We start from the raw sequence: 17,886 nt of genomic DNA on the forward strand, positions 1-17,886 counted from the left end.
TAATATTAATCATTAATACATATTTTCTTTTTATTTTTTATTTCATAAAATTAAAATTAATTAATTAAAATCTATCTATATCTATACTATACTAATATAAATATGTGAATTGAATACATGTTTTTTCTTTCATTTTCTATTTCATAAAATTAAAATTAATTAATTAAAATTTAAAATTAATTAAAATTAAATTAATCTATCTATCTATACTAATATCTATATATGAATGTGAATTGTGATTACATTGACATCAAATTCACACAAAATCACTTTATTTTTTTTCAAATTCACAGAAAATCACTTTATTTTTTTATATTACAATTTGTCATATTAATGGTGTTATTTAAGTCATTTTTTATTTTAGTTTCATAAGATTATTAATAGTCTATTTAACTCAATCAAACTAACTATTATTTTAATTTACTTTAAATTTAATTTTAAATACTTAAATTTATACATTGCCGTCAAATAATAATAGGAAGACAAAAGAGATGAGTCGGATTGAATAAAAATAAAATATTAATAAATATTAAGGTCATACAAAATTTCTTTCTCTCATTTAGAATAAAAATATTTTCAGACTCCCCATGTGTCAATAGAAATATACGATTGAGAGAAATATTTTTCTGTAATAGATTTCAAACACTGTTTTTAAGTTATTTAGTCAATTTTTTTATAAATGCTGCTAAATAAATATTACTAAATAATATGCTCTATTTGATCATTTTTTGTTCTTGCAATGAGAGGAGTTTTTTACCCCTAGCGTTAACATGTTTGATTGTTATATGTCATTTGTATTGATCATGTAATTGTGTTTGGATTGTTTTTGTTATTTGTTTGTTTGCACAAAGAAAAGAGAAAACAAAATCAAATATCCAATAAAAATGGTTATTTTTCAATTTTTTATTAATAAGATATTTTGTTATTTTTTAAACACATAATGCATGTTTTCTGTTTGCTTAGATTACTTAGTTTAAAGTGACTTAGAAAATATTAAAAAATTGAAATATTTCTTCGTTTTTACCTTATGTCTCAGAATATCAAGAGATAATATTTTTTATTTATTGGGACAAATATATTTCCAAACTTCTGTCTATAAATCAATATTTAAATTTTTTACGACATTATTATATTATCTAATCAATTTTTTTTACTTAGATTGATAGAAGACATTTTAATTTGAGTTTTTATGTTCTTGTTTATATTATTTTTGTAATATTATTTATTATGAAAATAATAGGTGAACTACAAAAATTGGTAGGTCTAAGAGTCCTCTGGTAAACGACAAATATGGATAAATTATTAAAATATATAATATCCAGTAGATTTTTGACATGCGATTTTGTTTTAATTCAATGATTATGCATGATTCTAAATTTTCATTATATCACAAGTTAACGCATGTTTTGTTGTTGCTACATATATTTTGTCAATAGTCTAATATTTTTCTATAGTTTAAGAAAAATTGTGTGACTTTGTATTATATTTTTTACAGCTGCTTTTCTAAATGGTTTTATTATGATTTCAAGGCACCATTTTTCATTTGTGTTTTTAAAGAAGTGGAATGAATGTCTATAAAACGATGACATTAATAAGACGTCTTCTCTTTATTTTAAAAAAATATTGGAAAATTTATACAAATTGTAAATAATATGGGTTAATATTTAATTTGAGAGTGATTTTATGCTTTTTATTGTTCGTATATACTTCAATTTCTTTGTTATTGTACTAAATAAATTATTTTTAAACTTTGAGTTATCATTTTTTTTCTTATCGAGATTGTTTGTGTTATGATTTTTTTATTCGTTTTGGTTAGTATTGTTGGCGGTAATTGATTTTTCTGATATTATATGATGTGTCTTGTTGTTTATATAAAAATAAATATGAGAGTACACCAATCAAACCACGTATTTTGGGTCTTCTGTTCTATGAAGAGAATAATAAATGGTTTCTGTGAATTATATAATTTCTTGGTTTTTCATATATATAGTCTACGAAATGCGTCAAATTTTGAACAAAAAAGTTTCGACAAACATAGGATGAAAAAAAAGACATGTTAAATAAAAAAAAATATGTTGTGTATTACTATGTTGGGTGCGATAATTGTCCCTGTTTGGTAGAGCGGTCGAACTGTGATGCTTGAGCTGCTGTGCAGTTTAACAGATTTGAGTTGCACAATTACTACTAGCTATAGTTTTTGGTAAAGCGACAAACGCTCAGTCTTACAATTGGTATCAGAGCCAAGGTCACGGGTTTGATTCCCATTGATTGCAAGGAGTGTAATTATAGGAGGAAGATTGTTGGGTGCAATAATTGTCTCTACTTGGTTGAGCGGTCGAACGGTGGTGCTTGAGCTGTTGCGCGGTTTAAAAGATTTGAGTTGCACCATTACTACTAGCTATAACTTTTGGTAAAACGGCAAGTGCTCAGTCCTACATACTATGTCCTAATTTCTGTATGATATAATTCAAGCACATTTTTTTATAGATATTTGAAATTAGGTCCAACTAAGTAACATGAAACATATACATATATATTAAATCATATTTAAAGCAAAATTTTAAGATCAAGAATGATTCAGATTTAAATTTCAACGAAGCACAATGAAGAAGAAATTGAAGAATTGTATGTGTACATTAAGTGTTATATAATGATTATGTTGCTACTTCATGGTTGTGCGACATATAAATGTCAATATTTCTCAATAAAATAGTTTTTCAAAAAGAAAAAATTCTTCATTCAGAAAAAAAATACATGAAAAACAAATTGTACATAATTTTCATTCTATTTATAATGGTATGAGAACAATTCTAAAGCTTTGTTGACACAATATAATAGATGAATTCTGTGCATTTTATTGAGACATCGAGCCAGTTTCACTTTATTTCCCCCAATATTATCTCAATATATTTCGAGGTGATACGAGATTGTTTTTGTCTCTTTTTTTAGTCAAAGTGTCTTACCAGCTAATTCATAACATATATGATGTAGCATAGAAAACTCCTTGTCAAGTAAATTCACTTAGCCAAATATTGAAATTCAAATAAAATTCTACAATATTTCATCAAATTAATTTTGACTGTTGTAAAATGCTCATGAAATCTAAATGGTTATATTATTAGATGAGATATTGAATAAAACAAATACTTTGACATATATTAGAATGATATCTCATATGTATATTTTAATTACATTATTCGTATCTATTCTCAAGATTTTTAAAATACAATAAATAATTTTGTATGTCGTTCTATATGATAAAATATTATAAAACAAAATATAAACTCGCTAGAAGAAAATTTGTTTTGTTTCAATGAATAATATAATTTTATGTTCTAAACGCAACAAATGAGATTGAAACTATATCATCCTCATGACATGATGCACGCAATCATTATTGGAAAGCTTCCAAAAAATGACGATCAAAGATGATTTTCTTGAATTGTGTCAAATTAAACGAGGACACAATTCTAAGATATAGTCATTTGAAGAGATTTCAAATAATTTTTCTCACAGCGATTGAGAAATAGTTGTTGAAAATTTATTAATCTTATAGCTATAGACGATCAGATATTTGCTGAGCATACCAAAATAGTTATATGCATATTATAACAAACTACGACAAAGTCACAAAGAGTTGTTGAGTTGTCAAAATCAACCAAGAAGCATATTGGAAAGTGTGTCAAGTGGATAAGATAATTTCTCTGATTCATATACCGTCTATGGTCATGATTTTTTTATTTTTTATGGCTTAGTTTGTTTCATTTGATAAATGTTATTAACCATGTTTTAATTCATTTAAATATTATCAAAATTTCGTACATATATTTTCAGCAGTTTAGGTTTTTACGTGCAACGCACGTGCATTTTTCTAGTAGGCTAAAAATATATAATCCATACCTCACAAAAATATGTTATTTTTTCCCGAATACGATTTGGCCATCTTAATTAAAACTTTTAAAATGATAACTATTATTTTTTACATAATTATAAAAGTCACTCTACTAATATATATATATATATATATATATCTATATATATATATCTTTCCTCAAGTCCTTTTTGGAGGGATGGGTGACAGATAAACCACTTTGTTTCTGATTTAAAGTAAGGCTGATGGAGAGGATGATGTATAATTAGAGTCATTAATTGTGACTAGCTAGCTAATAGCAAAGTTAAACATTATTGCAACATATTAATGCGGTACAAGGAGTATAAGCCGTTTTTCGAAAATCATGTACGTGTTTGGACGGCCATCGTTTACTGAGTGAACTATTAGTCACTTCTTACTCTATCATTCTGATCATATAAGTAAGAAGAAGTAATTGAGGAAGTGAGCAAGATCAATTTGAGGTTGGTAATAAGATGAATCAAGAAGTTTATTTTAGTTTTAATTATTTAAGTTTTAAATGTTTATGCAGATTTTTATCGTTTTCAGAATATATGTTGTAAAAACGATTTTATTTTATGATATTTATAAAATAAAATGGTTTTAATTTATACAATACTACAAAATTTATTTTTTGCTGATTATTTAATGGTTCAACAATACCAAATATTCAATTTCAATGTCGAAGCGTGACATCGAGTTTGTACGTATTCGGTTTTTAATACAAATCTTTGCAAACTCGTTGAGATCGTGAGTAATTTTCATTCAACAATATTTTGTAAAATACCTTTTGTTTTTCGAGAATAAATACCAAAAGATTTTCAAATGTTAAATCTTTTGAAAATCTAGAATCTTTGCACAAACACCTGTCAAAGCAGAGTAGACACGCGTTAAGTTACCGCAACGCACATAAATTTTGTATGGCCGTTTTATTCTGATCTATTACAGATGTCCACTATTATAATAAACAACACATATGTAATATAATAATAATAATAATAATAATAATAATATAAACTTTCAGTCCTCGTATAATTTGAGAAGCAACACAGATTTGTGCCTATCTTGAAGCTGATATGTTTGGCATTGGAAGAACATTACGAGCGCAGACCCTGTCTCCTTTTTTCCCATCATATCCGCATAAGATTATCAGCAAAACCTCCAAAATCCGATACGCACAAGGTACAGCCGGACCCGCGGAAGAATCTGACGAAATGGACAAACAAAACCAGAAACCCAAAACCGAAAAAGGGTTGGTAGATGCATATCCCAGTTTTATATATTGTTTTGAGACACGGTTTTATCTGTTTATATGTATATTGCTGTGCAACAGGGACACGATGAGTCATTCATTTGGAGAAGCGTACGCAACGAGATCCGAGGAAGAAGGTTTCGGAGGAACCTACGCGCCTAACCAGACCCTGTCTAAGGAAGAAGAGGAAGATAAAGTTGTTCATGAGAATCAAGGGAGTGAAGTGAAGGAGAAGGAAAGAGGTAGAAATCAGAGCAAGCACGCTTAGTGGAAAAGAGATTCTTGATGATGAACAACAACTCTATATATATATATATATATATATATGTTTTGAATTTTACTTGATGATGAACAAGAACTCTAGCTATATATGCTGATCTATTTGAATTTTGATTTCTTAGTTATCCGTGCACTTACTCGCTTAATTTAATTTATATTAAAATTAGATAATATCATAATTATAAAAATAAAAGATGCTCTCTAATATGGAAATACAATCATATTTATATTTACATAAATTTATCTCATAATAAAAATAATAAAAGATACACCGTAATTTGAAAACGGAGGCATATCATAATTTTTAAAAATAATAAGAAATTAAACTGTAATTTAAAAAATATGTGTAATTTGAAAAACGAAACTATAAAATTCCATAGTAAGTTGGTTATAAACTTATTTTAAATTTTTAAGTTGTAATATTTATTTTCTGCTTTCATATGTTCATAATGAATTCCACGAAACCCCGTTTGGGCGAGGGATTGCAAGGTGCGCGTGTTTTGCGTATAGATGCTCGTTAGATGATATACAGATTATTATAATTTTATAATTTTGATCTCCACAAATGTACTGTTTTAGTGTTTCATTCAAAATTTTTTGGTAGAAGAAGAATAAATATGAACTCGAATTTGAAATTATTGGTTCTTTATGTTGTAATAGTATCTAAATCATATATATTTTTATAAATGTCAGATGACGTGTATAAATACAAAGAAAATCGTAACTTCGATATGTGACCATTTGTGTCTTTACAATTTAAGTCTTATATGTTGTTAAATTTAACTTTAGTTTTTCTGAGCAATTTCTCGTTGTCAAATTTCCACTTAATTTAAGTTTTTTTTTTTTGTTTTTTTGCAATTATGGTCTTTTTCCGATCTAGCCAATAAACCAATCAAAGCATGATACTTTGTAATTATGAACAAGTGTGATATTTCGATATTTCTTTTGGGTTAATGTCGAAGACAAACTCCTAACTAGAATAAAATTCTGATTAAAACTATCATAATTAAACATTCATGGAAAGTATGGTGTGGCTTTCAAAGGGGTTTCTCACTATTTAAAAGCGCGAGCGTGAAACCACTAGTAATTCAGTATCAGATAAAATACAACACACACACAACAAAGTCTTGCTATACGCAAGAATACGAGGACATCCTGTACAACTTACGTGGTGGAGAAAGGCGAACTCTGTGCTCAAAGTTCACTAGAATAAAGGCATTCTTCGACAAGTTGGCGAAGATTAGGATTCTCTAATGCTGCAGCAACTCTTTCTTTATCATTCAACTGCTTGTTAACTGAAAGAAGATCAGCAAGCATTATATAAATGTTCTTAACAAGATTCCTCAGAAGCTACAAGCTAAACAGGTTCGACTGAAACAAACTTGTGGCGTCGCTTTATTTTATCTCATTCTAGATTGCAGAACTTTGCCAAGTGATTGTTAATCCATACACAAATTCAAATAAATTACTAAGATGGTAGCTAATTTACACATTATAGACGATGATAAACGGTTATGATTTAAAAATCAACAATGCTACCCGGATGGACAAATTATTTTCTCAGCACGTCAAGATAGATATCCTTTTATGTTTCAGATTGTGGTTTGTTATTCCAATCTTCTTTTTCTCCTCTTTGTCTTCTTCGTGGGTAGTGTGTGGTTGGTATGGATGTTGCAACCGAAGAAATGACCAAAAAAGAGCCCATCAAACAATAAACTATGCCATGCAGGATCTCCAATTCTATCCTTACCTCAGCTTGCAGCAGATATTTGCGTACTGTTCACTAATAATCGTAAATGAGCAAATAAAGGGAAAGATGACCATCACTAATGATATAGATGCATTAACTCTTTGGTATAATCACCTGATTCTTCATCTGCATGAGATCCAGGAGCCACTTTTATATCCACCTGCGAGATCACATCCATGCATAAAATTTAAGATTGATGTGAACCATAATCACTACAATAGAAAAGGTAGAAAATAAATTCAAAAGGTAACATCTAGAGATGCAACCCCAGCATTCTTCTGGAGTGGCTTAACCATTTATCAATTCATTAAAACAAAGTTTCTTGTGATCAAATTGCCTCAACTCCTTCGGCCTTTTTATGAATAAATGAAACTGAAAGTTTTGTAATAGTTCGAGTTTTTGAAAAGGAAATCACTACTCCATTTCTATCCTTAAGTTAAGCAAGCTCACTTCCTCTTACCCCTCCCCACGCCAACCTGTTACAAGTTTTCCAACAAATATAGAAGCCATCTCTCGCAAGTCAAGCAATTACATCGATAAAAGGAAATTTTTTACAGATGCAAGAACGAACCTTAAAATGTGGAGGAAAACAGTCTTTCAACTTCTCCCTTAGGCACAGACCAATTACAGTGGCCATGCTGCAGTGCTGAATAGTTGGAGTAAAGGTTATCCTGTCACAAACAGATAATAAATAGAGAAAAAAATAATGCAGAAATGAACTGAATATTTCAGACATGACCAATTCCATCGCTAAACCATGGTAGAAGGTGCAGTCAAAGGCATACGCAACTCAACCACAAGGAGCTAGACTTCAATCTTGTAGATACAGTCGTAAAGATTTTCGTAAAGATTTTAATTGAAAAAAGAAAACAAGAACTTAACCAAAAGCTAATCGTTTTAAATATAGAAATTCAGTCGATGTTCAAATTCAAGTAAAAAATTCACATCATTTCTCATTTGAACATATAAATCAAATACTTACAGAATGCGTCCAAGCTTCTCATCCACAGTTACAGAATCCTCAGAAAGCACGCTGAGCTGCTCCAGTGAATACGGATGCTCTGGATCTCTTATGTCCCTCACATGTTGTATTCAACCACAGTGAAGGATCACACATTAAAATTCTATCTAATACAGTAATTTACATGAAGCAAATTGAAAATGGAGCAAGAATCTAGCTTTTCAAAAAAAAAAATAGGAAGGATATCATAGATATCGAGAGGATCGACGGCGTGAGGGTCGTCGGTGCGGGCGTGCCTCTCCTTCTTAGCGTGAACCACCGGATTAGCGTTAATCAGACCCAAAGTCATCTCTGATTTCTTCCCCTTTCTTCCTCAACTCAATTTTCTAATGAATTCCCATATATATACATTGGATTAAAAAAGCACCAATTTGATAAGTAATTTAATTTAATATATTTAAAAATAGTACTGCATGAAATCTTGTTACCCTATTATCTTTTTTTTTTATTTTTTTTTTCACAGACGGAAATAATGGACTTCGAATGAATTTTTGGAATTCATGATATTTCAGCCATTAAATTTATATTTTGATTCAAATATTTCTCATTTTTAAACAAAATGAATCGAGTTATTTATAGTTTGCTTTGCATCATCTTCCTCAGTGAAACCCATGATGCAAGCAAAAAATTAAACACTAATTTACTGAATGCAGCAACACGCTGAGGGTAGTTGTTTGCGATGTTCAAAGTTAATTAATCGAAAATACCATTTTCTTGAAATTGGATGAAATATTCAGAACGATCGGTTTAGCATGAATAACATATTCTAAACGAAATTCCGCCCTTTATTTAGACCTCTTCCCATCTTTTTTCTTTATCACTTCATCAATGTACATTATGCCTTTGCCTTTGTATACTTCGGGAGGCTTGCAACTACGAACGGCAGCAGCAAATTGATGCACCCTCTCCTTGTCAATTCCAGTGCAGCAGACAACGTTGTTTTTGAAGCAAAAAACACGAACTGCAGGAGGCACCGTCAGTTCAACCTCGTGGCTATAACCGAGTTTCAAGTACAACAGACGGCCTTCGGCTTCTGCTCTAGCCTTAAAACCGACACCAACAATTTTAAGAAAGCGAAAGAACTTGGCTTCCATTTTAGCAAAAATATTAATCACCTGAAAACAAGTATGGATGAAGTAAAAAAATGTGAAATAAAAACGAAAATAGTGAATAAACACGGGCTTCCAGAGAAGATTTACTCAACACGAATGGAACAACTCCTCATGACATGAAAACTAATCGCTATACAATCATCCATAGTAAACAAAGGAAATTAAAAAATGAGAATAAATGATAAGTTTTCTGAAATCAATGGAACCTACATAAACAGTATGGAGTTTTAGCAGTTCCATACGGACTCTCGCTTAATTTCAGTAAGAACCTACTGTATCCTAAACTTCATCCAATCTATTTTGACATGATAGGCAAACAAAGCAGTCAGGAGTCAGGACAAACTAATTATGGATGTAATAGAAGTCAAGATGCCACCAGATATATTTAACATTTCATATCCACAAAGATAACCATCTTTTTGATGAACCCGTTTCTTTTCCTCGTCCTGATCTAAAAGAGTAACGAAGTAACGATCAAAGGAAAAGAAAGCAAGAACTTCAAGAAATGGTACCAGCGACCAACAAACATATATCTGTACTGAAAGATGTGCCTCTCAGCGATAAGCTGCTAAAAAAATAACCGCTATTGATACTTAAGAGAATTAAGTGAAATCTGTAAAGCGTGTAAAATATTGTGGCGGATATAAAGAAACAAAGAAGCCAGGAGTTTCGTGAAAATTGGTCATAGTCTACGCTAAATGAAGGTGGAGGACGAGTGACGGAAATCACAATATAAAACCAGATAGATGAAGGAAAGAGAACAAGAAGCCGGATTTCAACATGGTAAAAGAAGGAAATGGGAACAACAAAAGAAAAAAGCTGAGACATGTTAAGATCGGAACTTGGACCTAACTCAAACCCGAAAGTTAGCTCAAGAGGGGAAGATTGTCCAAGTCCATATATGCAACTCTCAGAAATTTTATCTAACCAATGTGGGACAACTAAAAAACCCTCACGCCCAGGAATAAACATCTGCAGCGTGAAGTTTATAAATGATCCAATTATAGACAGAACGAGTGTCCCAACTATGAGCAATCCAACACATAACGGTAGAACCTGAGCTATATTAAGATTGGAACTTGGACCTAATTCAACCCAAAAGCTAGCTCAAGGGGTGAGATTTGTCCAAGTCCATATATGAAACTCTCAGGGATTTTATCTAACCAATGTGAGACAACCAACAAGATCATCTGCAACCCAGTGGATTAATAATGTGTGGTCAAGAGATGATTATTGTGACCAATACCCTTCCTTTCTCTATATTTTGTTTTCCTTCAAAAGTTCAAAATTTTCCATGGTTTTTCTTGCAACAAGGCATATCATTTCTCCTTGAGCATGCATGCAAATCATGGAGCCACTTAGTCTTCAACCATAATAAGGGCACAAGATTGCACGGTCGCACCTCCCTCTGCCTCATGCAACAGTGCATTCAGATGCCTAACTACATGGGAACATCTAAATAGGCAAGTGCCAACAGAAAGTGGACAGATCTAGCATCAATTTAAAACCTAAGAATACATGCAGGATATAATCATATTTCTATTAAACAAAATCGATGAACCATAGCATATGTGGTTTGTGTGTAAACTAAATTCTTAACTGGCAGATCATATTTCCGTCAGGACCATACTTTCCTCTATTCCAATCTTATGTCCTGCAGCTCATCAATAGAAAAGGAAAGGTCTCACAGGCTACAGCGCAAAGATGAAATTCTACCAATTAAATTTCTTTAGCCTCTTTCACTGGCCCGCAATCTCCCTTCCCAGTCTCTTCAAGGAATCAATTCTAAACCTAAATCATACAAATATATTTCCCAGAACAAAATAGTTAATCTGATATTGACCCCCCAGGCGGTTTCTGTCACGGGCATTTCATCAAACAGTTATCTGCACTTCTGTTGAACCAAACATGGCGCTCTTGACATCTGGAACTAGATAAATGAAAGCACTGGAAAACATATCAACGTAAAAAACCGAGAACGAGATGAACACAAACAATCGAATTTTAAAGCACACACATACGTAAAGCGTAGCATCTCCGTAGAGTGATGGTAAAAATGACAGAAAAGTTGGCTACTTTACCCAAAAATTCCACCATTAGTCGACAAGCTGATACAGTTCTGAACTTGGCTTCCTTTATCCAATGAATCTTTCCTTCTTGATCAAAGTGAATTTGGTTTGGGTCGGATCTTTGCTTTGGGTGTTTCAGAAAACAGCGAGATCGTACGGTTTCGAAGTGGGAACCCAACCTAATCATTTGACATCTACGGGCCAAACATTGAGCTGAGATGTTTTGGTCATATGAAGCCCAAACATTCGCCCCATCAATGTGAGATAATCTTATCTTTCAGGCCCAAGATTAAACCTTTCACACTCTTCACAAATACCATATAATGTCTAAAAGATGGATTGAATAAACACGAAAATAAATCAGAAACTGCTTCCAGCTAAATCGACGTAGAGTTGTCAGCAAGGGTCCTCACAACATCTTCTGCATTTTCCTTCCTGATTTTTCATACACGTTCAATCGTAGAACAAAAATACCATCAGTATGGAGTTACGAGAATACCGAAAATCAGAATAATGCTTTCAAACATCAAATATCACAAAACACAAATTGCAACACTACTGTTACGAATTGTTGCATCTAGAGAGTTATCGTATATGGAAGAAAATGTGTTCTCATTCTACTCAAATGTAAGCAGTTACATGGCTCTATGTACACCAACCAACAAATGGTTATCGACCCAAAATATATTAAACTAACTGTGCCAACTAATTATGCCAGCTGGCTTGGACTAAATTATTTACATTCTCAGTCTAATACTCCCCCTCAAGGAGGACGGTAGATATCTCAGGACGGCCAACTTGGATAGTAGAGGAAGGAGCATTGTGGACACTAATGGCTTGGTGAACATGTCGGCAAGCTGGTGCTGAGAGCGAATGGGAAGGAGTTTCAGAGTGCCATGCGTAATCTTTTCACGAACAAAATGACAATTGAGCTCGATGTGTTTCGTACGTTCATGGAAAATGGGTTTGGAAGCAATATGGACTGCAGCAGTATTATCACAAAAGAGGAGCCGGAGACGTAACTATAATGTGAAAGTCCGAGATTATAAGCTGATGTAGCCAAGTCAGTTCACATGATGTTGTTGCTAGAGCTCGATATTCGGCTTCAGCAGAAGAACGAGACACAGTCGACTGTTTCTTGGACTTTCAAGAAATAAGAGTCGCCTAAAAAAATGCAGAAACCGTTTGTGGACTTGCGGGTGTCAAGGCAGGCTCCCAAATCAACAAAAAATCTTGGAATGACGAAGTTCACGTCAGATTTATGTTTGAGCATAAAGGCCCATGTGAATCTAGTACAATCATCAACAAGAGTCACAAAAAAACGATATCCATTAATTGCAGGTAGACTGTATGGATCCCAAATATCATAGTGTATTAAATCGAAAGGCGATTCTGACATGTTACTGTGAGCAATGAAAGGTAACATGCATTGCTTAGCTTTGCGTCAAACATAGCATGGAGACAGATGAATAGAATGAAGGTCATCACATGACAAGAGAGTCTTCAAGGCCTCGAGAGATTTTGATGAAGGATGACCAAGTCGATTGTGCCAAATGGAGGCTGACACTTTATTCGCTGCAGCAATAATATGTGATGCAGAAGATACATGATAAAAGATGTACAAATCGCCAACTCAATCACCCTTGCCAATCATCCTTTGGGGTGAGTGACTGGAATAAGTGCTATCCGGAAGAGTCACTGTAGAGTTCTGCATAGGCTTCATGTTCAAAAATAGAGTAGCATCAGAACAAATATGCTTAGATGCACCAGAATCTACAATCCAGAACTTACTAGGCGCTGAAACATGGTTTAATGACACTGATAAGCAGGTACCTGTAGCGAAAGACGAGCCCATCATTGTGGAGGAATCGGTGGGAGCAGAACTTGATAAGGGCGTAGCAAACATCCTCATTAGTTGTTGGTATTGTCTAGGGTTCAATGACTGGAAAAATTGCCATTTTGAGGTGCTGCAGGGCTGTCATTGTTGACCACATGATTGACAGTGGCGTGGGGTGCCATGATTTGAAAGTGCTAGCCCATGTCAGCAAGAATTTGTCGATGAAGACAACATCGAACCTAATACTATCTTGGACAGCAAATAGAACAAAAACAGTTGGCATGATTATGTACTACATACAGCATAAACACCTCAAACGTCTGGTTCTTCGGAGCCGTACTGTTTGCTCGTGGAGTTGGTAAGCTAAAAAAAATCAGCTTGCGAAGGGTGACAGATTTCAATTCAAAAGAGAAAAGACGCTAAGAATCAATGGCTCCAATTTGTTAGAGGTCGCGCAGAGATTTGTAGAGTCCAATGTCAGTATATATTAAATAATCATGATTTAAAATTGTAGATTGGCCCAATTTTACGGGAAACAACTGAATTGATCCAACCACTTTTTTATAATCTATGCTACTAGTTAAACTTAGCAATACATAATAACCGACTTAGTTCATCAATATCATCATATTAAACTAAATTTATGTTTATAAGTTCAATTAAACTAATACAAATATTTTTCAATAAAATAAAGAGAAAAACTAAGAACAGTAAAGAAAAGTTAAAAAAAATTTCTCACTACTGTGGCTGAAAAATCATTGCATGAGTTTCGAAAATCGCTTTTTCAAAAATAAAAAATTATACAACATACGCATTTCTTGTGTCAGTCACTAATATAAATAATATATCAAAATTATACAACATACGCATTTCGTCTAAAAGATTCAGCACCAGAAGAAACAATGCTCAGTGTTGGATTTTCAAATAAATTCAATTCATCGTACAATTAAGGTCGCAATATTTGCAAGCCAATGACAACAACGCGCACGTGCGTAGACTTTTAAATATAAATAAATGATTAATATTAATTCAGGATATAAATAATAATAATATAATTTAATTTAACTTTTGAAATTCGACAACAATCGTTAATAGAACATCTGAATACATAGAAAATATATAACAGGCGCATATAAAGAGAACGCACGCGTGGTCTCAAACCGGTCGTAATAATATTAATTAATTAAAGAAAAATGCAATATGTCCTGAGACAAACAGAAAAAAGGTTCCGACAACATTAACTTACAACAAAAGTGAAAGTTTGTCACAAAAGAGAACACTCCCATCCTATGTAAGAACCGATGGGACCAAAAAAAGAAACAGCCGAACGTTGGATTTCTTGACCAACGGTCGCCATCGAACGGCCGGATTAATATCAGTAGTCAGTAATTTAATTGATTGGTTTTTTAAGATTCTTGGGACGAATGATCAACTTAATTTATGATGTAAAGTTGGGAACAAGACTTGGCCTGTCTGTGACGTTGAACCGCCACGAAATCGAGTTGCGATGATCGTCTTCTTCTGCGAATCGGAACTCGTTTTTGTAGGAAGGAGGATGGTAGAGAGTTCTCTGAGGTGGAGCCGCCCATGAATCATTCATCGCGTTTTGAGAGTCGCCGCCGCCGCCGTTGGTGATGGAGGCGGCTGCCGTGGCTCTTCTCTCTTCTTTCTTGAAACGTATCCCGCATGCATTGCACAGTGACTGCGATAATATAACACGTGAATTCAATTAAACTAGCTAGTAGGACAACAGTAACGATCGATTTAAAAACAATTGAAGTCATAAGGTAGCTGTTTATGACCTTAGGGCCTCTGGGACCGTTCCTCCAGAGAGGAGTAGAAGTGGTGTCGCAATTAGCACATCGGCGGGCCACGAGAGGATCCCTGCCGGAGTGTCCAATATTACTTCCTCCACGGTGACTCTTCACGGTGGTCGGCGGCGAAGACATGTGTTTAGAAGCTGGAAAATTGTTCCATCCAAAGCCAGGAATGCAAGAAGACCGCTTTTTCTCATTACTGATCAGACGAGTGGAAGGCGTGCCCAAAGAAAGAGAACAATCAACAGAAGACGGCGGAGAATTAGTAGCGAAAGAGTACATATCCCCTTCATCGAATTCAAGATATCCATCATTATTCTTGGAGAAAAGCATCGAAAATGAATTCCCTCGAGTAGGATGGTACATGCCACACGTACAACCCCCCACCATGTTCGAACTACCGCACCTGTGCATCATTCTTGAATGTTTTCCACTCAAATATATCCCCCTACTTTGTTGAACTTAAACATAAGGGTTTTCTTCTTCTATTCTAAAGAAATAACAAGTTCCAGAAGATGCGAAGAATATCAAGGCAAAATTGATGCCGGGAAACGAATGAATACGGAGAGAAATAAAATGGAAGTGGGGGGATCTGTAATTCTTATCAAGAAAGAAGTGGGTAAGAGCAAATAGTGAATCGAAAGTGATGTATGATAGTGATAATAATACATTATTTGAACAACAACATAGAACAGAGCTGGTTCGAGTGTACGAGAGATCAGAGAAATAGTATATATATTTGTCTGTTAGCTTTATTAAAGCTAATGAAATGGCGAAATGTCAGTCGCAATCTGCAGCGTTCCACGTTCAGATTGATTGAGAATATCTGATCTTGTTGCAATATTGCATAAGCATAACAAAACTATCAGTGAAATTACGTGAAACTGGATACACAGAAAAAGAACACAGGTTACAGCTTGCAGTGTGTAATCTAGTGAAACAAAGGAATATTACAAACCAGAATGTGTATATATATATATATATATATTTATACATGTGTATGATGTATCTATCTCCAATATCCGATCATCTATATATATACACACACACACACACACAGATATATATATATATATATATATATATATATATATATATATATATATATATATATATATATATATATATATATAATATGCATGTGTGTGGTGGAAGTAGAGTGATATAGTTGGTGATTGGGCAGTCAAAAGAACCCACGTGACTAGTCTTCCATTCATGATCACAAGTTCCATGCATCGAACTGGCAAATGGTCAAAATTTTCCTTATAAACAAATTATTTAACGTTTTCACGTGTAAAAAATTCAAAAAATAAATAAATAAATAAATAAACTATTATACTAAAACTAAACGGATAACATAAACAAAAATAAAATATTTGTAAATTACATGACCACGAATATTATTTTTTTGTCATGAAAAAGGGAAAAGAGATTTGAAAGACTAAAAGGTCGATGGGGTAAGATTTTATTCCAAGTAAAATTCAAGGATGTAATCATATATATGTACGTACATTATTCTTATGCATGCCGATTAGTTGTTATAGACGATCCAATCATTAAAAAAAATCATAAAGAAAGAAATTTATATAACCATAAAGTTTTAAATTTTGGCAGTAAAATATATATCAGTCATTTTCATATATACATGCCATATTCAAATTAAGGCAAAAATTTATGTGAGACGGTCTCACGGGTCGTAGTTGTGAGACGGATCTCTTATTTGGGTCACCCATGAAAAAGTATTACTTTTTATGCTAAGAGTATTATTTTTTATTGTGAATATGGGTAGGGTTGACCCGTCTCACGGATTATGACTCGTGAGATGGTCTCACATGACCCTCACTCTCAAATTAATTAATTCAAAGAAAAGCGTAAAAATTGTGTTTTCTCCATTTACTTGCAAGGTGTGTAAAATATGTAAAGAAAATAATAGATCGAAGATGTTTGAATGTATTAATTAATTCATAGGGGACAATACCAAAAAGTGGAAAAGGTACTAGCAAGATTTGTAATCATCCACTGTACGTTTGGGGGTTTAATGAAATCTTTGACCTATAATTATTCAGGTGGTTTTATTTTATTTTAATGGAAGGAATTAAGTAAATAATTCTATTAATTTTTATATGAATTCTTTAAAAATTTATATTCTTCTTTCATCATGAGTAAGCAAAAACAAAAACAAATTTAAAGAATATTAAAAATATGTGTATAATTAAACTCCGTTTGTTAAAACACCTGACTTTTTTGAATGAATATGTTTTTATAAATATTATATTAATATAATATGATATACTAATTTATATTTGGATAATGTTTTTATTAAATTATTTTATAGATTTGTAGGAAACTATTATTATTATAATTTTAATTGAAAATTTATTCATTTAATCTTAAATTTCTAGAAAAAAGTATAAACACTTTTTGACACGTTTTATTTATTTATTTATTTATTCATTTATTCATTTATTTAGTCATTTTTATTTCCTCATTTATACCTAGATTTATACTAATCTCTCTTAAATTTGAAAAATTTGAAGCCCGACTTCTACTCTTTGACACATTTTATTTATTTATTTATTTTGACCTTTTGCTATAATTAATATAAATGCAAATTTCAATGAGAAATTTTTATTAAAAAAAATCTAAAACAAAAATGAATATATGGTCACAAAAATAAAACATTAAAAGGCGGACCCTTACATATAGATGCAGTCATGCAGAGGGAATCGGATCGTCTTGAGATTGGAATCGTCCACAAAACTGGAAATTAATTTAAACAAAATCCATCAACTATTTTCATGTACAAATTTATTCTTAATTTGTCATCGATTTATTTTTACATTACTGAAAATTCGTAAAT

General features: G+C 32.4%; 3 protein-coding genes and 1 long non-coding RNA gene across 9 annotated transcripts; 1 reads left to right on the plus strand and 3 right to left on the minus strand.

Moving 5' to 3' along the window:
* The first annotated feature begins 4,794 nt into the window (after positions 1–4,794).
* Positions 4,795–5,541, plus strand: LOC140835951 (uncharacterized). The gene is made up of 2 exons (XR_012118955.1): positions 4,795–5,141; positions 5,223–5,541. It is a non-coding gene; the product is annotated as an uncharacterized lncRNA (long non-coding RNA).
* Positions 5,542–6,451: 910 nt separating this feature from the next.
* Positions 6,452–8,540, minus strand: LOC140836411 (protein AE7-like 1). The gene is made up of 5 exons (XM_073201898.1): positions 8,377–8,540; positions 8,153–8,257; positions 7,742–7,841; positions 7,285–7,330; positions 6,452–6,715 (listed from the first exon to the last, which is right to left on the minus strand). The coding sequence occupies exons 1-5, from the start codon at positions 8,478–8,480 to the stop codon at positions 6,615–6,617; spliced, it is 456 nt and encodes a 151-aa protein (XP_073057999.1). The 5' UTR covers positions 8,481–8,540; the 3' UTR covers positions 6,452–6,614.
* A 340-nt stretch (positions 8,541–8,880) lies between these two features.
* Positions 8,881–11,580, minus strand: LOC140836412 (large ribosomal subunit protein uL6m-like). 6 transcript variants are annotated; one of them, XM_073201901.1, is made up of 3 exons: positions 11,385–11,580; positions 11,147–11,227; positions 8,881–9,306 (listed from the first exon to the last, which is right to left on the minus strand). In XM_073201901.1, the coding sequence occupies exons 2-3, from the start codon at positions 11,171–11,173 to the stop codon at positions 8,977–8,979; spliced, it is 357 nt and encodes a 118-aa protein (XP_073058002.1). In that variant the 5' UTR covers positions 11,174–11,227; positions 11,385–11,580; the 3' UTR covers positions 8,881–8,976. The 6 variants fall into 6 exon arrangements, with proteins under 6 accessions (XP_073058002.1, XP_073058000.1, XP_073058003.1 ...); XM_073201899.1 differs by having other exon boundaries at positions 11,147–11,233; XM_073201902.1 differs by lacking the exon at positions 11,147–11,227.
* Positions 11,581–14,378: 2,798 nt separating this feature from the next.
* LOC140835952 (GATA transcription factor 19-like) lies at positions 14,379–15,955 on the minus strand. Its single transcript, XM_073201363.1, has 2 exons — positions 15,012–15,955; positions 14,379–14,911 (listed from the first exon to the last, which is right to left on the minus strand). Exons 1-2 carry the CDS (start codon positions 15,441–15,443, stop codon positions 14,648–14,650), a joined length of 696 nt encoding a protein of 231 aa, XP_073057464.1. The 5' UTR covers positions 15,444–15,955; the 3' UTR covers positions 14,379–14,647.
* Positions 15,956–17,886: the final 1,931 nt, after the last annotated feature.

The sequence above is a fragment of the Primulina eburnea genome, chromosome 7 (genome assembly GCF_022965805.1).
Source record: "Primulina eburnea isolate SZY01 chromosome 7, ASM2296580v1, whole genome shotgun sequence".
In the NCBI taxonomy this organism is placed as follows: domain Eukaryota; kingdom Viridiplantae; phylum Streptophyta; class Magnoliopsida; order Lamiales; family Gesneriaceae; genus Primulina; species Primulina eburnea.

Coding starts and splice junctions, on each gene's coding strand:
- LOC140836411 (XM_073201898.1), bottom strand. CDS start 8,480: ATGACTTTGGGTCTGATTAACGCTAATCCGGTGGTTCACGCTAAGAAG. Junction 7,842..8,152: donor GAGAAGCTTGGACGCATTCT/GTAAGTATTTGA, acceptor TGTTTGTGACAG/GATAACCTTTACTCCAACTA. Junction 7,331..7,741: donor GTTTTCCTCCACATTTTAAG/GTTCGTTCTTGC, acceptor GTGATCTCGCAG/GTGGATATAAAAGTGGCTCC.
- LOC140836412 (XM_073201901.1), bottom strand. CDS start 11,173: ATGCCCGTGACAGAAACCGCCTGGGGG. Junction 9,307..11,146: donor TGACAGAAACCGCCTGGGGG/GTCAATATCAGA, acceptor ACTTGTTTTCAG/GTGATTAATATTTTTGCTAA.
- LOC140835952 (XM_073201363.1), bottom strand. CDS start 15,443: ATGATGCACAGGTGCGGTAGTTCGAACATGGTGGGGGGTTGTACGTGT. Junction 14,912..15,011: donor ACGGTCCCAGAGGCCCTAAG/GTCATAAACAGC, acceptor ATATTATCGCAG/TCACTGTGCAATGCATGCGG.